We start from the raw sequence: 24,246 nt of genomic DNA on the forward strand, positions 1-24,246 counted from the left end.
TGCAGGCATTGCGGAATCGGGGTGTAGAAGAGCGTTATGTGAAATATTGGATGATATCTATAATAATAATAATAATAATAATAATAATAATAATAATCATTATTATTATTAATATTATTATTTATTTGAAAAATTACATAGTACAAATACGAGCCTGCCCAAGCCAGCAATGGGCTTGTGGGGCAGTGCTCGGCAGAATGAAGCAATCCAGAGAACGGCACATTTAATCATTACTGCACAAATTTAGAATGAAACTAAGGAAAGTCAGTGAGAAAGGACGGGGGAAAAAAAGGGGAAAAAAGAAAAGAAAAAATTACGCATACAAATCAAAGATAGCAGATTTCCCTTCTTTCCGAGTGCTGAAAGATAAAACATTATCTGGCAGGTCGTTCAACACATCAGGTACATAAAAGGTACATAAAAGGACACGTTTACCATATCTTGTTCCTACTCTGGGCAAGGTAAAGCGGTCGCGTGGACGTAATGCTCTGGCGGGGACATACGGGAGGCAGAACTTATTGTTCCATATATACATAAGGATCACAGTTTCTTTGAATAATAGCCTGAACGAAGGCATGTGCGAGCATGAAAAAAGATTGGAATTATTAGTAATGTGCACACCATACATCACAGCCCGAATTATAGATTTTAGTAAAGAATTCACTTCGTTGCGCCAAAACACTGAACAGAAATAAAAAGAACAAATTCCATATCGCAGCACACTGTACGCCAATGCATGTGCTATTGTTTTCCTTATGTAAATTGGGCATAGTGCTTTAATAGAATATAGCAGGCAGGCTATTTTGCGCGCGCAGCTTTTCACAAACGTTAACCAAATGAGTGTTACAGGACATGTTAGAATCGAAATGGACACCGAGATAATTGACGCTTGAGAGCTATGGATTAGGAGAGCAAGAGCAATTGTTACACAGAGGAGAATGAAGAAACACTGGAGTGGTGACAGAAACAGATTTCAGCTGAAAACAGACTAATTTAGTTTTATTTTGGTTAATAGAAATTAAGTTGTTACGGTACCAACTGATAACATTTACAGTGTCAGTTTGTAATTCAGCCACGGCTTGATGGTGATTAGTATGACGAGATACTAAAAGCGTGTCATATGCGTATTGAAACACCCGACAGTGAAAAATTGCTTGACTGAGATCATTAACGTACAGGTTGAATAAAAGGAGCTAAAATCGACCCCTGGGGAACTCCAGCGGTCAACTGTCTAGGTTTGTTTTTAATATTTCCGAAAACTACTACTTGGATTCGACCGTGCAAATAATTCGCAAGGAAAGTTAGGAAGGGCCCTCGGAAGCCATAGCTATGAAGTTTACGAAGTAATATTTCAAGGTTTACGGAGTCAAAAGCTTTTGATACGTCTAGAAATAATGCACAAGCGAATGCACTACTTTCGAGAGTACTATTAAGGAAATTGGTTAATTCATCTAATGTTAACCTAGTGCCACGCCCGCAAGTAAATCCGTATTGATTAGGCGACAGTATGTTGTGCGCATCAATGAAGCTCTGCATTGCGTGAAAAATATGTTTTTCAAGTATCAGAGCAATGCACGAAAGTATCGAAATGGGTCTGTAGTTAGTGACAACATTAACCTGTCCGCTTTTGAAAAGAGGAACTACAAGCGCTTCCTTGAGGCCAGGCGGTATTACTTGTGTGGCTATAATGTTATTTATAATTGCTAACAGAACAATCTTCAGGGCCTAGAAATTTCTGCGAAGGACGTCCACAGACACTCCATCTAATCCAACCGACTTGCGCTGTTGAAGTTGAATAAGATATGACGAATATCATCTTCAGTACACTCAGGCAGACTCAACCACCGATTGTGGCATACAATACCGGACCAACTTGCTGCAGTAGACGAGAAAAAGGAATTAAATTGGTCTGCTAACGTTATAGATGGTGGACCGAAATTCTTAGCAATAGTTTGGTATGCGCCTTTCCGGGGACGACCCCTTAATTCATTAACCACAGACCAAGCCTTGGACGGGTTATTTCTAAATTCAGAAAATCTACCTTGGAAGTGCTTTCGCCTGGCACCTCTAAGCACAGCAGTGACTTTATTGCGAGCCATCTTATAAGCTTCACGAAGATGCTGATCATTAGGGGAGCGACGACAACACGCCCAGGCCAGTTCTTTTTCAGCTATCGCGGTCAGAACATTTCCATTTATCCTCGGGAATCCCGGCTTTCGTTGCTTTAAGACGACTACGTTTTTGCAAGAGTGCACTGTCTGCGTATAAACGGTAATAAAAGATTCATAGAGGTGACTGGCAGGAACTTTTGCAAGGAAAGATTTCCAATCATAGCGTTGCAACAAGTCCAGCTTTCTTTTATCAACAACCTCTATCTGTGATACTGGGTTGTTAGCCGCAGCATACTGAGACGATAGAAAGCTACACCCAACAAAGAAGTGATCGGATAGCTTTTGCTCAATAATAAACGGAAATACCTGGTCGTTCTCAGTGCGAACGTTGACGTGATCTATGCATGAAGACACAAGTGATGGACCCAAAATTTCGACACGTGTGGGAAGGTTGATAATGGATTCTATTGAAACGTCAGCAAGCGTGTTCAAATAATCAGCTACAATGTGCCGCTTTTTCTTCAGAACGTCAATGTTAACATCACCTATCATGCACACGTGACCAGATGGAAAAGCAAGTAGACGCAATTCATCTACAAAATTTCTGACACTTTGATTTGGCGGCCTATAAATAGCGAGCAATGTGATGGCAAAAGATTGTGTGTGAATACGAAGGGCTAGCGATTCAGCACTTGTGAAGATTATGTTCAGAGAACTTGAAATCCAACCATTTTTAATAAAAATGGCAATTCCACCTTTGTGCGTCAAAAAATGATTGTGATAACCTTGGAGTTGAAACAGACCAGTATGTTCTTGCCCAATATTAATTTCGGTTAAGACGAAAACATCAGCTAAATCACGTACTGCACCAGCGTGGCCACAAAATTCATTCCAGTGTTTGCGAATACTGCGCACGTTTACATGAAAAAGAGTGAAAGTGCCTTCGCCTGGTTTTAAAAAAACAGAAAGAGAAGGAAAGTCTCGAAATTGTTCGCACAAAGCCATGAATCAAGGAAAATATTACAACAGACAAAGCGGAGAATAGAAGAGGTCAGACTAGCCGAGACAAGTCACAAGGGCGCATTATGCGCACAACTGGGTCACCCTCCTTCTTTCGGGCATAAATTTGGCCATGTGTCACCCATACGAACTTGAAATCGGCCTCCTTGGCTTTAGTCCTTGTCTCCCAGAACAATTCTCGGTTGTATTTCATCACATTTTCGACAAAAAAAACCGAGGGCTCATTTTCCTTCGCCAGAGATTGCAGTTTCTTTCGCTTTGCCAGCCAGCTGTCACGTATGCCTGCCGAAAGGAAGCGCACTAAAACTGGCGCTGGTTTGCTCTTCCTGGGCAACCGGTGCACAGCTACTACATAACGACTGCTGAGCTGCGGTAGTGCTCTCTAAAGTCAGCAATAAAATTCTATTTAGGAAAGCTGTCAGGCAGGGAGACATGATCTCGCCAATGCTATTCACCGCTTGTTTACAGAAGGTATTCCGGGGCCAGAAATGGGAACATTTCGGGATAAGAGTTAATGGAGAATATCTAAGTAATCTGTGATTCGCTGATGACATTGCTTTGATAAGTTACTCAGGACATGAACTGCAAAGCATCATCAGTGAATTATTTATTTATTTATTTATTCGATACTGTCAATCCTTCAGGGATCGTAACAGGGAGGGCATTCAAAAGTAGGCACACACAAAAAAATAGCAATGGTAGTTAATCGAAGTACATAAAAAATATGACACGAGATTATACATTAGAAGATACGAATAACAAATAAACCAGAGTGAGGAGCATGTGACATGATTTTGGCGGACAATAATACCACAAGTGAAAACACAAACGGAAGGAATAACTTGGTAATGACATATATGAACTCAATAAATACTAAGATATAAGTAGTTGATTTTCCACACGTGGGCTAAAGGAATTTAATGATGGATTACTAACAATGGATGTGTTCAAGGTGTTCCATTCGCGTATAGCACGAGGGAAGTATGAATATTTGAAAGTGTCAGTACGGAATGAAAACTCGTTTAGAGTGTGTATGTGTTTATTACGTGTTTGTCGCGTTTGTGATTTTGATATGTATCTTGAAGTGTCGACTTTTAATTGATTGTGTACGAGTTGGTACATGGTTTTAAGGCGCGCTAGTTTGGCTCTATTTTGAAGGGTTAGTAGTCCTGCGTGTTTGAGTAGTTCTGTTGGTGAGTCTGTCAACCTGTGTTCATTAAATATACATCTGACCACATTCCTCTGCACTGCTTCTATTTGTTTAGTAAGCCTGTTAGTGAAAGGAAACCAAACAACATTAGCATACTCTAGAATTGGTCTGACATATGTGTTATGCGCAAGGAGCTTTGTTTCTGATGGTGCTAGTTTGAGGCGTCTGTTAATGAAAAATAACTGTTTTAAGGCGGTTGATGTGACATTGTTAACATGAGAATCCCATCTGAGGTCAGAGGTCAGTGTTATGCCTAAATATTTATATTCGGACACCGAATCAAGAGGAATGGTGTTTAATGTGTATTGGAAATTTGATTGGTGTATCTTTCTGGTTACGGATAAAGAAACAGATTTTTTAACATTAATGGTCATCTGCCATTCTTCACACCACTTGGTCACTGCTGTTAAAGCGTTATTTAAAGCGATATGGTCATTGACGCAGTTAATTTCCTGGTAAAGTCATCGGAAAAGAGTTTAATATTGTGAGAAATAATAGTAGTAAGTCGTTTATAAAAATTAAAAATAATACTGGGCCAAGAGCACTTCCTTGTGGCACGCCGGATGTAACATTAGCTGTTTCGGATTTAGCATTGTTAATTTCGACGAATTGAGTATACGGTCAGTCAAATAATCAACGATACAATCTACTATAGGGCCAGCTCCAAGGGTTGCATTAAGTTTCCTAATAAGTTTGGAATGTGATACGCGGTCGAAAGCTTTGGAAAAGTCTAAGAAAATGAGATAAATTTGTTTCTGTTGATCAATAGCGAAGCATATGTCAAGTGTAAGTTCGATTAGTTGTGTGACTGTAAAAAGTCCTTTCCGAAAGCCGTGCTGAAAACGTGTTAAAATTTGATTTTCCTCTAAGTAGGTTGTTATGTGCTTTAAGATAATGTGCTCTAGTAACTTGCATACAGTGCTTGTTAGTGAAATTGGTCTGAAATTTGAGGGATCTGATATGCTTGCTGTTTTGTGTATAGGTGTCACTTTAGCTATTTTCCATTATTTAGGAATGGTGTGCGATGACAATGACTTGTTAAAAAGTATTACTAAATATTTTGCTACCCATTCGACATATCTACGCAAGAAAATGTTAGAGATTCCATCAGGTCCTGATCCTTTCTTTGTGTCCAAGTTTAATAAGAGGTTTAAGTCTCCTGCTTCTGTTAAAGTAACGGGTTCTAAATTATTTCCTGAGCAAAAACTAATACGAGGCTTAATTCCGTTGTCTGTAGTGAAAATAGAAGTAAAGTAGTTATTCAGCGTGGTTGCAATATTTCTGTTTTCCTCTGGAGAAGCTTGGTTATCTTTTCCTGATTTAGGGTTCAGGTGACGCCAGAACTTTTGGGGAGCATCTTTTAAGAAACGAGTCAGCGTATTAGTAAAGTAAAATGTTTTAGCTGTTTTTATTTTGGTTTTTCAATCATTGATGGCCGAGTTTGTTTTTTCAATTGTTTTTGGTGATGGATGGCGTTTCTGCACTTTTTTCAGCCGTCGAACTTTTCGCTTGGCATGAATTACGGTTCGAGGTATCCATGGATTACGTTTGCGTATTCTCTTAGTCTTGGTAGGCATATAATTAGTAACGCAATATGACACAACGTTTTTGAATCTCTGCCACAATATTTCTATGTCAGTATTTATGTCATCTGAGAGTTGCTGAAATGGTGTTAGTTCGTGTGATAAAGTATCAAGTATGGTAGTGTCGTCAGCTCGGTTGTAGTCTGGGTACGTTATTGTAGATGGAAAACAAGGGGCACTATAGTGATGCGGGACAGAACACATTACAAGTTTGTGATCAGACAGGCCATTTAAAATTTCAACCTTTGTTTATCGACAGGAGAAGTGACTACTCAGGAAAACTAAATCTAAAACGTTAGAGCTGGTTCCTTGCACACGTGTGAGTTCTGTTACAATTTGCGAGAGGTTAAAAGAAAGCATTATATCAAAAACAACATCAGCGCTAGGTGCAGTGTATTCCAGTTAATAAAAGGAAGATTGAAATCCCCTAAAAGTATTAGTCTCGCCCCCTTAACATGATGTTTCATATAAGTATACAATGAATGAAGTATGATACGATCAGAACAAGGACTAAGATAGACGCAACCCACAACGATTGCAGAATCAGAAAAGCCGAGTTTGCAAAAAATTGCTTCAACCCCCTCAACTTCAGTTAACGTAAAGAAATGTATATCTTTTCTTGTCACTAATGCCACGCCTCCGCTTCGCGTCAGCCTGTCCTTGCGTGCTATGGAGTGGTGGGGGGAATTACTTCAAAGTCTTTGATTTCTCTTGTCAGCCAAGTTTCTGTTATAGCCATGAATTCTGGCTTTAAACCTAATAATAAAGATTCAAAGGGACCGAGCTTATTGATAATACTACGCGCATTAATGTTCACGAAAGTTATTTGGGACGTTGTGGACGGCGCGTGCGTAGAGCCCGTTACTTCTGTTTTGGTTTTTTGCCTCGGTTAGTAAAGGTGTAACCGGATGAGCTGCAATTGGTGACACTTCACATTTTTCGTTGTGCCAAAAGTACAATTCACCGTTTATCTTTAGTTTGTCGAAAACCAGCGACACTTTTTCACCGCAATCTTTTTTTGGTTTCCCGTATTTCCATAGCTTTTTTCTGATTTCGCGGACACGAGGCGAAAAAACTTCACTTAGGGTAAACTCGCTGCCCTTTAATTTGTGGCGGTTACGTAAAATGTTCGTTTTGTCCCTGAAATCTAGAAGCTTCAGTATTATAGGCCTTGTTTTGTCTTCTGCTGGTCTACCTAGTCTGTGAATGCGTTCTATTGCAACTTCTTCCATTTTTAAGGATTCTTTGACAACTTTTTGATTCACAGCTCGCTCCAGCGAGTCGCTATTTTCTTCTTCCTCTTCAGGCATGCCATAAATTATAATATTCGATATTCTGGAGCGATTCTCGAGATCGTCTACTCTTAATTCCAGAGATAATACGACCTGCTGAAGATTTGCAACATGCTCAGTACATGACGAAAGCTTGTCTTCAAGTAGGGTAAGGCGTTCTAGTTTGTTGTCCATCGATGTTAACCTTTCTTCTTTTATTGTTTTTATGTCATCGGCTATCTGTCGTAGCTGTTGAAAAAGTTCTACCATATCAGGCCCAGGATCTGTCTCAACGTCACCCGCAAGCAGTAACAATTTCAATATATGCCCCACATCGCACACTGTATCAAGAAGTACCGCAGGGCACGGCAGCACAAGGCAACGATCGCTAGATCTAAAACATTTCCCAAAAGGCTTTCTTACCTGCACGAGGAAGACAAGCGGGTTATCCATCTGTGCGCAAGCCCAGCTGCCGTGCCCTTTGTTCTCAAATCCTTCGTTGACGGCTTTGATAGCCCAGGAAGCTTGCAGCGCCGCTAAGCATGGCTTGAAGACCACACTGTCGCTGCCGCTAGTCGTTGGCGATGGCAGGTGACGAAATCCATCCGTAGATCGTAGTATCAGGGGCGTTGAAAAGTTGTCGGTCCACAGCACATGAACAAGTTCGTACTGGAAGTGGTGACGTGGTTGTTGGCATCCCGACGGTATCACCAGCAGGCTGGCAATGATCTGCACAAAGAAGACAAGCAGGTTATCCATCTGTGCGCAAGCCCAGCTGCCGTGCCCTTTTCTTAGACAGAAAGGGCAGAATGGTCGTTCTAAAAATTAACATGCAGGAAACCAAAGTAACGTTCAACAGTCTAGCATGGGAACAGCAGTTAGCAATTTGTAGCGAGGTGCTGGAAGTAGTTGTCTACTTGTCTATTTAGGGCGCTGATCTGGATCATAAGAAATAACTAGAAGAATAAGAATGGGGTGGGGCGGATATGGCAGGTTCTCTCAGATCATGAACGGCAGTTCACCAATATCCCTCTAGAGAAAAGTATACAACAGCTGTATCTTGCGGGTACTCACCTATGGGGCAGAAACGTGGAGGCTAACGAAGGGGGTTCAGCTTAAGTTAAGGACAACGCAGCGAGCTATGGAAAGAAAAATGTTGGGTGTAAGGTTAAGAGATCGGAAGCGGGCGGAGTGGGTGAGGCAAGAAGCGCAGGTTATGGCATCTTAGTCGAAATCAAGAGCTTGGGCAGGGCATCCTATGCGAAGGGGTGATAACCGCTGCTCCTGGAAGAGTAACGAACTGGATTCCAAGAGAAGGGAAGCGTGATAGGGGGCGACAGAGAGTTAGGTGGGTGGAAGAGGTTAAGAAGTTCGCGGGGTGGAGAGACATTGGAGAGGCCTTTGCCCTAGAGTGGGCGTAGTCATGCTGCTGCTGCTGATGATGATAAAAATACTGGCAGATATCTGTAATGGCTGTACAGCCACCATCGTTCTCCATAATGTCTGCAATAAAATTTCAATAAACTAATGGTGTCATGCGGGGATACGCGATCTCGCCAATGCTATTCACCACCTGTTTTGATGAGGTATTCAGTGGCCTGGATTGGGAAGAGTTGGGGATAAGAGTTGATAGAGAATACCTTAGTAATCTGCGATTCGCTGATGACATTGCCTTGCTGAGTCACTCAGGAGATTCACTCCAAAGAATGATCAATGAGTTGGACAGCCAGAGCAGCATCGTTGGTCTGAAAATTAATATGCAGAAAACCAAAGTAATCTTTAAAGTCATCGAAGGGAACAGAAATTTACAACTGGTAACGAGGTGCTAGAAGTGGTAAGGGAATCGGTCTACTTAGAGCAGGTTGACTCATAGACCCGTACCACGAGAGTGAAATAACTGGGGAATAACAATAAGGTGGAGCACATTTGGCAGGTTCTCGCTGATCCTGTATTGCAGTTTGCCAATGTCTCAAGGGAAAAGTATACAACAGCTGTATCTTACCTGTACTGACCTACGGGGCAGAAAAGTGGAGGCTAACGGAAAGGGTTCAGCCTAAGTTAAGGACAACGCAGCGAGCTATGGAAAGGAAAATGATAGGTGCAACGTTAGAAGGAAGAGGGCAGAGTGGGTGAGGGAACAAAGCCGGGTTAACGACATCATAGTCGAAATCAAGAGGAAGAAATGGAATCGGTCAGCGCATGTAGTGCGAAGGCAAGATAGCCGCTGGTCCTTAATGGTAACGGACTGGATTCCAAGAGAAGGCAAGCGTATCAAGGGGCGGTAGATATTTGGGTGGGCAGACGAGATTAAGCAGTTCTCGGGGATAGGGTGGCCGCAGGTGGCAAAACAGAGAGTTAATGGGAAAGACATGGGAGAGGCCTTTGTTCCGCATTGGTCATAGTCAGGCTGATGATGATAATGGTAACAGATTAGCGGAATCGGTATGATTGCCGCGGCAGAAGCGGGGGACAGAGCGGTATTTGGTGGGCAGATGATATTGAGTAGTTCTCGGGGATAGGGTGGCCGCAGGTGGCAAAGGAGAGGGTTAATTGGAAATACATGGGAGAGGCCTTTGTTCCGCAGTGGGCATAGTCAGGCTGATGATGATAATGGTAACAGATTAGCGGAATCGGTATGATTGCCGCGGCAGAAGCGGGGGATTGAGCGGAACTCGGGGGAAGGAACGCTCGGGCAGCCGCGTGAGCGGCCTCGTTCCCCTCAACTCCCTGGTGACCGGGCACCCTTACTATCTGTCTTTTACTCATAGCCGAATCCGAATTGCTCTCAAATGCCAATAGTATTCTGCGGGCGAGTGGCGCTATCCTACCCCGCACGTAATTTCGGCAGGCCTGCTGCGAGTCCGATATTATGTATACGCTGCATCGGAATGGGTGGCGGCCAGTGCAGTCGCCACTTCGTCCAACATTAGCGCGTCGCTACTTTTTACTGAGAACCCGTTCACCTGCCTTCCCTCGTGCACCACTGCAATGGTGCAGATGCCCTCCTCGGTTGGACCCTATGCATCCACGTAGTATATGCCTATCTTATTCCCGTAGTAATTTTGAATAAATTTTGCCCTGGCTTCACGCCTCGCCGGATTATACTCGCAATTCATATTTTTGGGGAGCGGATTAACAGATAAAGTATTTTTTCATGCCTCTGGAATGTTGACTCTGCGTTAGGTGGTGGGGAGCAGCGCGAGATAGAGGTCCCGAGGGACTTGTCAGCCGGCGCTGGACACCGATAGCCTGGCAATTTGGCTCGTTCTGTGGGCCTCAGTCAGTTCCTCCACCAACTTGTGGACACCAAGTTGCAGCAGGCGCTCAGTGGACGCTTTGGCAGGGAGTCCTAGCGCCCTTTTAACCGCCGCCCGAATCATCGCGTTGAGCTTCCCGCGGTCGCTCTTCCTCAGCTTGAGGTAGGGCGCCGCATACACCCCGTGGCTGACGATGAGCGCCTGAACCAGGTGAATGGTTTCTTTTTCGAGATGTTCAACATGCTTGCCGGATATCATGGCAATCATCCAGCTAATTTGTTCGCAGGTGGACTTTATTTTTTGGAAGGCCGTCGCATTGTTACCCCGGTTATTAATTTGTAATCCCAATACCCGAAGCGTCTCCACCACTGGTATCAGGGTGTCGTGAACGTAAATTTGCACGTTCTCACCTACGTTTTTATCCGTTTTAATGTGTAGGAGTTCTGATTTGTTCGGAGCGCATTCCAGACCACACTCCCGAGCGTAATCTTGCACTACCGAGGCGGCCTCTTGGGCCCCTTCCATCTGCCCCACGCCGCCCCGGGACGACCAGATAGTAATGTCGTCTGCATAGATGGAGTGGCGTACGCCATCTACAGCATTGATCCTCTTAGGGAGGCTCATGAGGGCAACGTTAAAAAGCAGCGGAGCGATAACTGCTCTTTGAGGCTCTTCTCGATGAACCCGAATTTTTGTACATATCTTAATGTTGTCTCGCCGCAATTGGTGGCGTTCAGATTCTCCGGAATTTTGCTATGTTGAACGTTGTGAAAAGCCCCATTCAGGTCCAGGGCCAAAATAGCCCTGTCTGCCCGATTCCCGAAGGGGGGGTCGATGACTTCCCTATTGATTTGGAGCAGCACGTCCTGCGCTGATAAATGTCGCCGGAAGCCGAACATGGAGGGCGGCAGTAGCTCGTGCTGTTCCAAATGATTGGAGAGCCTTTGCCTCACTGTCGCCTCCATGAGCTTACCAGCGCAGGACGTGAGAGATATTGGTCTCAAATGTTCTATGTTTATCTTTTTACCGGCCTTGGCGATGAACGTCACTACGGATGTTTTCCAGTCGTTCGGTAACTCCCCCAATCCCAGCATTCGTTGATGCAGTGCGTAAAATCTTCTCGAGCTGGATCGTTGAGGTTGGCCAGAACCGTTGAGGATCTGGAACGTTGAGGAACGTTGAGGATCGTTAAGGTTGGATCGTTATCTTGTCATCTCCCGAGGCCGTCACTCGCCTCATCTTCATCAGTGCGGCTTTGATTTCCTCCCTTACAAAAAAGGTGTAGACAGTCTACAGAGTGTCTATAGACTTCTTTCTATGAAGTCTGTAGACTGTCTATAGACAAATTCCAGAGAACAGTCTATAGGCAATACAAATGCCATAGACAGTCTATAGACAATCGATAGATTTATGGCCATACAATTTTAGTAGACTTTCCTCTATAGACAGTCTGGAGACTATGACAAAAAACAATATCTCCATAAGAAGTCTATAGACTGTCTATAGACTATTCTTATAAGGGCTCGACGGTAAATTTTGCGTCCAACTTTGAATTTTCCTCTCCGGTGCATATGCTTATCTCCTCCTCACTGCCTACAGTCGTACATAAGTACCTTGCTTTCAGTTTGTCGGCTAGTTGGTCGTCTGTGTCTTGAAAGTCGTGGAGTGGCATCCTTAAATTTATGCTGTGCTCGCCTTTGGTTTTATTCTGCCAATGAGGTGCCTGAGGAAGCTCCATGTACATTTCGTGCTAAGAGTACCTTGTGGGGAATCGCATTTAGATTTCCAGTTGGCTTTGGCTAGAGACCACGCGTACTCTTCCGCTTGTTTGGTTCGCTGGGAAATTGTGGCAGAGTTGGTGGGGACTTTAATGTACCTATAAAGACAAACAGGGATTTCTTTCGATTTATGCGGGAGAACATCACGCTTCCCACGGCTGTGACAACCTCGCAATGTACTTGTATAGTTCCTCGTCTTTGAGAACCAGGCATTGATGCAGCAAGTCGAGCATATATCCAGCTATTTCTCCGTCCACAAAGATTCCTTCATGACAATCGAGAACTGTCAGTTGAGTGTTTCTTTAGAAGGAAAATGTATGAAAAATAATAAGTTGTCTGTAATTGTATATACATGTCTTGCTCGAATTATTTGCCCCAGTCTATCGAAAAGCTGAAACAGCAGATGAGCTTCGCTCAAATTTCGCCTTATGAAGTAATGTAATCGCCGGCAATTTTTTAGCCGCGTTATTTGTTGGGCTTTCAACTTCTACGGGAACCTTTAAAAAAGCGCACTCAGTGTTAAAGTTTTAGTAGGCGTGTCTCCTGTTTGTTCGTTTGCCCCCCCCCCCCTCCCCCGGCACCATGCTTTTATTATTTTCCATGCGCAGTTCTTTCGATTGTGCCCATCTTTGTGCATACTCATCGAATGATGGTGGTGACCGGCTCCTATATATTTGACGTGGTGGCTTTTCTAAAATAAAGTTGCAAGTTACCGCCTATCCCGTCCACATCTGTGTCATCCGTTTCTTTTTTGCGCTATGTTTTCGAACAAGTACCTACACAAAGCTCCCCAAAAAAAGCGACTTTTGCTGAGCTGTGCAAAGAATCGTTCATAGGCAAAAATTCATTTAATTTTCTGAACGTTCCTTTACTCACTGCCACGTAACTGCGAACAATGGTGTTTATTTCATGCATGAATTTATTCTTGAATAACTGTTACAAAATTTCAATACTTTTTATAACCTAGAAGACCAACAAAACGATCTATCCTTTTCAGGCCTGCTGGAAAGAAGCTGAAAATTTACGCTAAATTCATGAAAACAGAATGGGAGTGCTCATTATCGTGGAGGATGGACGGTACATTGTGTCAGTTAGTAGAGGGTTTCTGAACCATGAGGACTGACACGATTACTACATCTAGAATTAACTACCTAATGTTCTGGGAAATGTATAACTGGAAAAAGTACCCGTATGTCTGCGTAGGCAAAGGGGCACCCTGTCAAAACTACGCACAGTATTCTCTTCACTCGGTTGAAGTGTCAGAAGTGCACTGTGTGCATGTGCACACGCACGCACGCACGCGCGGACGCACACACACACACACACACACACACACGCACGCACGCACGCACGCACGCGCACACACACACACACACACACACACACACAGACACACACACACACACACACACACACACACGCACGCACGCACGCACGCACACACGCACGCACGCACGCACGCACGCACACACACACACACACACACACACACACACACACACACACACACGCACACACACACACACACACACACACACACACACACACACACACACACACACACACACACACACACACACACACACACACACGAAATGAGGGGCTGGTTATGAGACGCGTAGGAATAAGCGAGAATTCCATGAAAACAAGGACAGGACGCAGGAATCTGCATTTTTCCGTTGATTTGTCGTGTGAATTAATGAGAACTTATTAGTGTAATTAATTTTTGGCTAAAATATTACATACATATATCCGGATACATTAAAGTCTACTAGTGCAAAAGAAGGACATAAGACTGGATAATTAGTAAAGGCAGGAGTAAAGATTATGTGAAATGTTACCAGTATTCCCGCGCTAATGTTACTCTTGAGGTATAAGAGATGAAGACCTTCACTGGAGTGCCTGATGGTCGCTGAAATAATAAAATATTAACATAAGAGTGCTCTAACTTCAGGACGAGACTTGACACCATAGAAAAACACTGACACTATACTAAACTACAAAACGTCCCTAAAGGCGAAGCTTGAGAGTCCCCTTAGTGCTTTGTTCCTTCTAAACCGCAAAAAGGCTGTTTTTACTTGTAGCCTTTGTTCGATTGGACGTCGGTTGCACTCAGATATAATATCGCAGGGCTGCTCTGGTAGGCATTTACTATGACTGCGTGCACAGACGGCGGGGGTACGCAACCCGTCCGATGCTTGTTTCAGGGGTTGTAGTTTCATGTTAACACCTTCAGATGGCTCCAGCACTGAATACGGGTTACAAGTGGGTGGTGACAAGTTCTTTTCCACGCGATGCACTGTCTTCTGTCATACCTAACGAAATTAAACATGGTAGCCAAGTACAATTCTTTGCTTTTAAATTAACTAACGAAAACAGTTGGCTGAAGGTAAGCAACACTGATGAAAAGGGCGAAGCCTCAGAAATAGGCCACAACCAGGTCAGAAGCCAAAAATCAGAATCCGAGCGAATGGAAGTATATGCGCCGTAGTTACAGTGGTTTTTTCTTCTTCAGGTAGGTATCTTCGCGTAATGTGCGGTGCTCGATTATTCTACCCTCATTTAGTCGACATGCGCCAGCCTTTCCCGAACTTTGATAGGAAAGCACATGGAGCGACTAAAGAAAGGCTGCGAAATCTGCTCTGCCCTCAGGTGCGTTTACGCAAACGGATACGAGGTTGACGGCTGACAGCGCATATGTAGTGCGCGTGCCTTGCTTTGGCCTCGGCACGTGTTCAGCTTTCGCATTGTTTTGTCACTTAGTGTGCAGCAGAATCGCATCAAACATTTCTGGAATGGAGGCGTATAGTCGGTCTTTGTAGACAGGTTGAAATAAAGGGCAATAAGCCTGGTCTGCTTTGAGCATGCTGTGCTCGAGGAAGACAGGCGCTATAGCTAAACATTGCGAATGACCGTAAAACCTTTTATGGCACCCTAGGTGGTCGAAATTTGCGGAACCCTTCACTACGGCGTCCCTCATAGCCTGAGTCGCTTTGGGGCGTTAAGCCCCCATAAACCAAACCAAACCATACCTTCTTTTGTACGAGGATCAGTTTCTTTTCATTGCTTTTAGTCCTGGCGCTACAGACGAGCATACAAGAAGATTGCTTAAAGTATAAAAGTGCATAGCACATAGATCACTTCAACTATTCTGGTATGACATGGGCGATTCTGTAGAGACGACCAGCTGTTTTACACTGATGAGATACGAGTTTAGAAATGTGGTTATACCAAGAAAGAGTGTCGGAAAACCATGCACTCAGGATTTTGGTTCTGCTGACCATTTCAATTGTATTTCCGCACCGAAAATTAATCATTTAGCATCCACCGTATCGATGGGCCTAAATACAGGTAGTTTTCGTCAACTTTAGGGCGAGACTGTTAGGCTGCAACTATGTATGCAATCTCTCAGGTTCTCAGGCAGGTTCTCTCAGATCATGAATGGTAGCTTACCAATATCCCTGAAGAGAAAAGTATACAACAGCTGTACCCTACCGGTACTCACCTATGGGGCAGAAACGTGGAGGCTAACAAAGAGGGTTCCGCTTAAGTTAAGAACAACGCAGCGAGCTATGGAAAGGAAAATGATAGGTGTAACGTTAAGAGATCGGAAGAGGGCGAAGGGGGTGAGGGAACAAACGCGGGTTAATGACATCTTAGTTGAAATCAAGAGGAAGAAATGGGCTTGGGCAGGGCATGCAATGCGAAGGCAAGATAACCGCTGGGTCTTAAGGGTAACGGAGTGGATTCCAAGAGAAAGCAAACGTAGCAGCGGACGGCAGAAAGTTAGGTGGGCGGATGAGATTAAGAAGTTTGCGGGGATACAGTTGCGGCAACTGACAAAGGACAGGGTTAATTGGAGAGACATGGGAGAGGCCTTTGCCCTGCAGTGGGTGTAGTCAGGCTGATGATGATGATGATGTATGCAATCTGGTTTGGTAAATATCAGTCATAGTTTCTAAGGAAGGCAGTGAAGGGGGAGTAAAAAGAAGGTTCGTGTCGTCAGCGTACAATAAAAGGCCCTGAGAATATACTAGGCTTATATGATTAATCCAACATAAGAATATAGAGGTCCTAAGGAATCTTGCTGAATACCGTGCATGATGGTTAGCTTCGAACTATTCTCTTTAATTCGAATATACCAGAAGCGGTTTCAAAGATCGCTCATAAATAGATCTAGGTGAATTCTGCGCGAACCATAGCGACGTTACTTATTAAGGAGAATTATATGCTGCACACAGTCAAACGCGTTTCGAAAGACCAGGAATAAACCTAAGGTGCACCATTGCCCATTAGTGCTATCTGATGATTTTGTCTGACAGTTACCAGTGCTTGTTTGGTGGATCTTTTCTTTAAAAAAAATTGGCGGTGGCTTAGCTCGGCTACGCCAAGGATATACGTAGCGAAAGGTGAACATCACAGGCTCCGACACAGCGGCTTGGCGCTTCTTGCGTTCCGCAGTGTGGCTTCTCCGCTTGGCTAGCCGTTCTTCGCGCGTCTCGGCGGCTCGCTCGGCTTTCCTCAGCTCGCTCTCCCTCTGCTTGCCTGGCCAGTACCGAGCGACGACTTCCGGATTCGGCCAGTTGATCTTCAGCTGCCTATACCGCTGTTGAGCGGCGGCCGAAGAATCCGCTTCTTCCATGGCGAGTGTCTGACGACCGAGCGCATCGCTTCCCGTATACATGTGCATTCGGCGCCGCGCGCATGCGCACTGCGCTCGGTTGCCATGGTGACGGTGCGCTTGAGGCACTCACTTTCATACACCAGTGAAATCGCTTGAGGGTAGGCCACTGTACCTTTAGCTACTAAGCCCGTACTGAGGAGTAGCTGTCAGGTTGTTTGTCAGAAAAGTTTTGTAAAGTGCGGGTAATTGCACCCTCAAATACTTTTTATTACACTAGTATTATTGAATCAGACCTATAATTGGAGATTTGTTTCCTCTCAACCCCTTCATAGATTGCACACACTCGAGAGGTTTTTAAACCATCAGGGAATGCTTCAGTTGCAAACATCAGATTTTTATTGTGAAACAACACCTCAGATATAAAGAGACATATTTTAACGGTACAGCAGCCATGTTGCCGTACCCAAGCGATACGTTATCCTTAATGTTTTTCTACAATGCTTTTATTTGGAATTGATGACCTAAACACTACAGATATAGGTAACGGTTCATTGAGGTTCGAGTAGTCAGTTCTAGGTTGAGGTTTACTAAATATTGGGATGCCTACGTTCACGAAGACCTCGTTCATTGCTGTTGCCATGCTGGGAAGAGCCAGTTTATCACCGGGACTATTATTTCATTTAGCTCACGAACCGAGTTTATATCTATTAGGTTGACTATTTCTTTCCAGATTTTAGGCATCATCTTTTGAATTTTGAAAACCGCTCAATTTAGTAGTTAGTCTTGGCTGTCTTGTGATCAGTATTAAGTTTATTTCTAAAGTTTTAAGATTTTTGGAATAATCTGGTCACGGCTTGTAACAAAGGCATGACACATATTCAGATCTGAATGCGCTTACTCAATCATTTTGTCATTCAGGGCTTTTAAACTTCTTTTGTATAAACCTTCCGTCTTGAAGTGAAGAAGGCATCGTTATAACATGCCAGGAGGTGTTTGAGGTGGGCTTGAAGGAGGGTACCTGGGCGTGAGCCACGGAGATGATAGACGACATATCTAACAAGGCAAGAGTATTGCTTACTTTGGAAATTTTATCCAAGAATACGATGACCGCGTTTTTGTGGAGATGTCAGCATTCCTGGCTCTTGCTCAAGGCTAACACCTTACCTTGTTCATTCAAGAACTAGGCGATACCTTTCGCGAAGCTTTTTTCTCGATCGATCAGTAACTGTGCGTCCCCGTCTATTACAATCTAGACGCCTTTGGCCTTCCGGGCACGTATCTATAGACTACGATTGTGATGACTGGTGGGAAGGTTATTTCTTTGTCACGTATGGTGAGGGCGGCGATATTTCCACTCGATCAACCGGGCTCGTTCGACAGCTCAGGTTTCTGGACCCCTGGACTGAGGGCCCAAACACACTAGACCTCGAGCTGCAACACTTCTTATAGAGCAAATATACTTTCACGCTCTTTCTTTAAACAGTGTCGTGTTGTGGTATATGGGCTCACCCAAGCAAGCGTCGTGGTCTTAGGCAGCCAGTGATCGCTCCAGGGTGGATAAGAAGTTCCATACCTAAAATCACGTTGCAGGCGTACTGTAGATGGGTCAGTTGACTGCTTCTCTTATTGCACGTCGTCTTAACCGGACGGTAAGGCGGACTTCAGCTGCCCGTATCTGCGAATCGGTCCAATAAAGTTGCCACTCTTTCCAACCAAACGGCAAACGGTCCGCTAATAGAGGCGTAGTCTACTCCCGTGTTCACCAGGGGGTGGACCGTTGTGGATGATCACTTTAAAGTCTATAGTTCATGTCTGCGCATTCCAGGTTAGTACTGGAATCAGGTCACGGCCTTGTCGGATGTTGCGACTGTCGATGACGTCGTTGTCATTCTGCTCGGTGGGAGAATGACCTATCTTATGGTGTTTATACCGCACATTACCTAGCATTTCTATATTCTTCACGACACCGGGACGGATTAACAAAAATGAATTCGAGTTTTAGTCTCCTCATTCGGAGCTTTGTTGTTCATTTCCCCTTCTCGCCGTAACGAAAGAAAGTATTTGTGGTTGTTAGACAATTACTTACTGCAAATTCTGCTAATACTTCTCCCCTGTTATTTTGGTAACTATACCATGTTTCCTGACAGCGTGCTCACCCGGATCTTGTATCCCTAGTTTTGTATTTATGTCGCCCATCAGTACAGTGTGCTGATGTTGCCGCAGTTAGCCTTAGCTAAATTTCCTAAAATTGGCCTACAAATTGAATATCGAGACTTTCATTCACTGCAGGCGGCAGTGCTAGTAGCGTATTTAAATGCGCGTTGTAGAGGTCTCCCTTTTGTATTAACATCTTCGGATATCTTCAGCTGTGAGTGCTGGTGAAAAGTGAGTACTGGAAAGTTCCTCGCTGCGCGATGTACCGCGCGCTCTCAAACGCAGAAGAATCTTTCCATGGCAAACAAGCACATGCGATGGGCTTTTCTAACTTTTCGCTAGGGGCAAGCAGCCCTGATGAACAATGAAGAGGCCTAGAAACAGAACACAACGAAGTCAGAAGGGAAGGACTAGAGTCTGAGCGAAGGGAAGCATATTGGGCCTACACACTGTTTTTGATTTTATTTTTATTTCAGACTGGCCTCGTTTAACGCTGCCACGTGCTCGATCATTTTGCTGTATTTTTGTCGACAAACGCAAGCCGCTCCCGCGTTTTTGATATTTTTGATATATTTGAAGTAAGTTACGAAAACTGCTCTGCTCTCAGGTGCGCTTACGCAAACGGATGCAGGATTGAGAGCACTCCTTTCGCTTTGGCCTCGACAGGTGCTGAGCATTCACATATTTCTCCTCGGTTATTGTGCAAAGCAATCCCGCCAAAAGGGACTAGAACTGCGGCGACAGCTGCGCTTCTAGGAGAGCGCTGAAAACGTACCCAAAAGTATGTCATAACTACTCGTGTCTTTATGTTTATTGTAAACGAAATTCTCAGCACAGGTCCGCATTAAATTGTGGTCATTCTGTGGGCGTGTCTTGTTTATTTGTCGTTTTTCGTGTGATTGCCAAAATGTGGTGTTTCTGTACGAAAACGCAGGGTGGTAAAATTACAGTTACAAAGAAACGACAGCAGTAGATGAACGGCGTTTCCAGAGCTGAAAACAAATATTAACGTTTGTTCTCTGCGTTTATCGTGCATGGTTTCATTAAAACATTTCTATGCGACGTAGCTTTTGTCTCCAACAGACCGCTAAGAACAACTACTATTGGCTGGGTTCAAAGAAGCATTCATATTCTCACCGAAAACATAAACCTCCACCGAACGCGTACTCCTTTCCAGCCATTGAGACAGGGACATGCTCAGCCTTGGAATTGCCTTTGAGGCTGGTAATCGGTCAGGTGAACACCAACTTTCGGCAACCGAAATTGAACAAATGTTTGTATAACGTCAGAAAGAAGGAGTTCCGTGCAGATCGTCGTTGTCTTGCATTGGTCATTTTGGATCTTTGAAGGAGGATACCTGAGAAGGAGAGCGGGCTCACTGCATTTTTCCAAAAGGAATACGATAGAAACATGACCACCTTTATGTGTCCAATATAACGTCTTGGGTAACTTCTGGACCTTAAACATTATTGATTTTAATTATTAAAAATACTGGTGAAGGCAAACTTATTGTCTCAGAGTGTACGCGCCAGGTCGCAAAACTTGGGTGATAGAAGAACATCCATGTAGTGCTCGTTATTTGTTTTTTGAAAACCTCTTTCATGACTAACCTTAAACACTCAGTGTGGGCCCTTTTTCCTGCCGCAGAACAGCAAGTTGTAGTGTTAACGGTTGTTGCTATATATCAAGCCGGCCTTGCAAAGTCAATGTATGGTTGACTTCTAAGAACAACTATTGGCTGGGTTCAAAGCAGCATTCATATCCTCACCGAAAGCATAAACCTCCACCAAACGCGTACTCCTTTCCGGCCATTGAGACAGGCACATGCTCAACCTTGCATCTCTATAGCTAGAAGCACTTGGACAGGCGTTTTGAACCAAAGGTCTCCGACTTCAGTACTTCAGCCAGCATATGAATGACAGGAAGTGTTGGGTGGAATTTTATGCTATTTGCACAGTGCCCAACTTCAAAATTGGACTTTTTGAGACTCGACGCGGTGGCTAGGTGGCTTTCGTGTTCGGCTGCTGATTCCAAAAACGCGGGTTTGATCCCTGCCGTGGTGACCGTAGCGGGTGTTTTGCCTGCAATCTTTTCGAAAGCACATCTGTTTGGGCAGGATTAGGGCAAATATGTTGGGCCGAAGCGCCGAGGGTAAGTGCGTTTTGGAAATTCGAAATAAATGACATGAATTAAAAACTGATATGAATATTACTTATGGTGAACTACACGCCTGTCAATAAATAATATGACTAACAGTGACAGTAAAAAAAAATTAACCATTCAATATTAGTTGACCAGCCTACTAGTTAGCGCGTCTTTGCTATATTCTGATGCGCTACACCACTGGCAATGCTACGCCGAAAAAAAAAGCGCTCTTCTAACTCAGAATGACTATTTCTAAAATTTGCAGAATATTTTAACTGGAACGCCCTGTATACCCAGCGATTGGAAAGCACCTTGACTGTCAGGACATCTTTCAAATGTGCCTCGCTGCGCGCGACAGCTAGCGGAGCATTTATGTTGCGTATGTTCTAAAAGTTCGCTTCGATGCGTGGCTTAGCCCGATGCACGTTGGGGCAAACACCTTCATATGTCTTCAACCGTAAATGCAAGCGAAAAGTGCGTACTAAAAAGTTCTCCGCGCGAGCGCTAACTCCTGTCAAACGCAGATGAATCTTTCCACGGCAAACGAGCAAAAGCGATCGCCTAGTCAGTCAGTAACGCGAACAACTGGGTAAAGTTAGGCAACACTTATGAAAAAAGGAGGCCTAAAAACAGGCCACGAATTGCTCATAAAGAAAGCAGATAATCCTAGTAAACGGGGTGTACATTCGCCGCAGTCTGCTTTTTTTTCTCCCCAGTTTATGTTGTCAAGTGCTCAATCGTTTTGCCCTCACTTTGTCGACATGCGCCAGTTGTCGTACGAAACCACATGGAGCGAGTAGAGGAATGGTTGCAGAAACTCTCGGGCTCCCAGCTGCGGCGCTTAGACAAGGTAGAGGGCTCACAATGCGCATATACTGCTCTCGTTCTCCTTTGGCCTCGACACGTGTACAACTTTCGCATTTTTCTGTCTTTTGCTGCTGAACAGAGTTGCGTCAAGGTATTGCGGCGTCGCTAGGCAAGCGCTTGAAGCTTCCCCGAAAGCATGTGACAACAACTAGTCTTTTCAGGTTCATTTTAAAATCAATGCTTTGCATACATGCGTGTGAAACTGTTGCAGGTCTGGTTTGGTTTGGTTTATGGGGGTTCAACGTACCAAAGCGACTCAGACTACGAGGAACGCCGTAGTGAAGGGCTCCAGAAATTTCGACCACCTGGGGTTCTTTAACGTGCACTGACATCGCACAGTACACGGGCCTCTGGAATTTCGCCTCCATCGAAATGCGGTCCCCGCGGCCGGGATCGAACCCGCGCCTTTCGGGTCAGCAGCCGAGTGCCGTAACCACTCAGCCACCGCCGCAGTTCTGAGGCAGCGCCTTTGTTATTTGTCGTCCTTCCTGTAGCTGTCAAAAAGAGACGGTCTTCCATGAAAGTACAGGATAGCCAAAAATGAGATTCTTCGAATTTTTCTTACCAACAGACGGCAGCAGAGCTCGAAATATCTTTCCAGACATAGGTGTTGCGACCGGCCGGGTGCTAAGTGAAGAAATAACTGTCTCCCTAAATCCGGTAGTTAACTAACATCAGTTATCAACGTTCATTCACTACACTTAGAATGCATGTTTGATGCAAACTTTGGAGCACCTCAATCCTCGCCCTTAAACACAGGATAAGATCCTGGAACCGTGGCTACAGAAGTCGACTGGCCTTAACGCCTACAAGGAATGCTTTGCTTCCTGAGAGCGGCTGGCTAGATGGACCAATTGCGAATGTGCCTCTCATCCATTGTCTCTTTCTCTTCTCAATCCCGTCATCCCTTCTCACGGCATGGATATTAACCATAAGGTTTTCTGAATAGCTTCCCAGTGCAGGGTAGCTAGCCAGAAAACCCTTATGGTTAATATCCCTGCCTTCCTTCTTGCTCTCTATCTCTCGCTTTCTTTGTAGGCAACGCAGTTTTTGAGTGCACCGTTTCGCCGGCAAATGGTACATGCAACACTTGGAGGTGGTGCGCCATTTCTTGAACTTTGGTACACCATTTCTTTTCTTGAAAAAAAAAAAAAAATGCCACAGCCTGCAGCTGCGTAACGACAGGGAGCAGTTTCGCGCCGATCGTCATTGTGTAGCATGAATACTTCCGGAGATCAATTTCGAAATTTTAAGGATGAAACTTCTCAGGAGGAATGTTCCACCAGGACTTCATAAAATAGGATAGTGATGTGATCGGTGGATCCGGGACCATGGTCTTCACCGCATGAGGATGAGGTGGGCAGACTGCGGAGGGAAGCCTTCAGGAGAAGCCGTAAGCTTCGGGGTTTATTTACATTATTTACAATATAAACAGAGAGAGACCAAAGGTCAGGAAAGAAGCTCCCTACAAACTAGTTCGTGGCTTAAATACCGTTCATATTCTCTAGAAACCTATCCAGGGAATCTGAACTCCGGTCCAGTGTCCAATGGGCCTTTAGCTTCTTCTTAGGCTCCGCCCTCACCACGTGACCGCGCACACCGCACAGGCACACACACTGGCAAGGACGAACTTGGCGCCTTGCAGTCTGGTTTGCTGCGGGCTGACCAGGCCCAAAAGGTCGTTGGCTGCTGTGTGGCGATCCTTATCATGGGAGACGCGAGTGCTGACGGCTCACACTGGTGACCTCTTCAGGTGGGCGGAAGGGACAATCAGCCGTGACCACCCCAGTTTTATCGGCTGCTCAGGGCGCACGCGGGCGATGGGTTGGCGGCGCCGTCACCTCCGCCGTCGCCGCCACTGGGTGTCGAGTCCGTCAGCCCGCGGGAATGCGCAGTTCGGGAGGCCGCATTCAGCATCCCCGGCGAAGGGGGTTAGACGCGTTTGTTCACGGCGACGCCAACTACAGAAGCACCCCCACGCCAGCGTTCCTTGCGTTTTCTCCGACAAACAGCGCTTTTGATCAGCGTAGCCCGATGGCGCCAGCCTGGCTCGTCCGTCTCCGCTGGCTGGGCCCCCGATAAGAACGATAGTATCTAGATAGGAATATAAACGCCTAAAACGAAGGGTATTTGCTGTTTCTTTAATTTTAATAGCAGATTTTATTTAATAAAACACTAAGAAGTCAGATTTATTTACCTAATTGTAGCCACTTTGTCCCATAATTT

At 44.7% G+C, this 24,246-nt stretch overlaps 1 protein-coding gene across 1 annotated transcript; it reads right to left on the bottom strand.

Annotated features, from left to right (window-relative positions):
- Positions 1-2,962: 2,962 nt before the first annotated feature.
- Positions 2,963-16,872, bottom strand: LOC149362237 (uncharacterized). The gene is made up of 4 exons (XM_089568246.1): positions 16,630-16,872; positions 10,493-10,653; positions 6,859-7,985; positions 2,963-3,018 (listed from the first exon to the last, which is right to left on the bottom strand). The coding sequence occupies exons 1-4, from the start codon at positions 16,870-16,872 to the stop codon at positions 2,963-2,965; spliced, it is 1,587 nt and encodes a 528-aa protein (XP_089424372.1).
- Between the last annotated feature and the right edge of the window lie 7,374 nt (positions 16,873-24,246).

Source organism: Amblyomma mixtum, chromosome 2, assembly GCF_055824585.1.
Source record: "Amblyomma mixtum isolate Tamu chromosome 2, ASM5582458v1, whole genome shotgun sequence".
In the NCBI taxonomy this organism is placed as follows: Eukaryota; Metazoa; Arthropoda; class Arachnida; order Ixodida; family Ixodidae; genus Amblyomma; species Amblyomma mixtum.

Excerpts from the sequence above, each read along its gene's own strand:
- LOC149362237 (XM_089568246.1), bottom strand. The coding sequence starts at position 16,872 with ATGGAAGAAGCGGATTCTTCGGCCGCCGCTCAACAGCGGTATAGGCAG. Across the intron at positions 10,654-16,629 it reads TGATGTTCACCTTTCGCTAC|GCGCTCATCGTCAGCCACGG; the intron begins GTATATCCTTGG and ends CACCTGGTTCAG. Across the intron at positions 3,019-6,858 it reads CTTTTGGCACAACGAAAAAT|TATTCGCAAACACTGGAATG; the intron begins GTGAAGTGTCAC and ends AAACGTGCGCAG.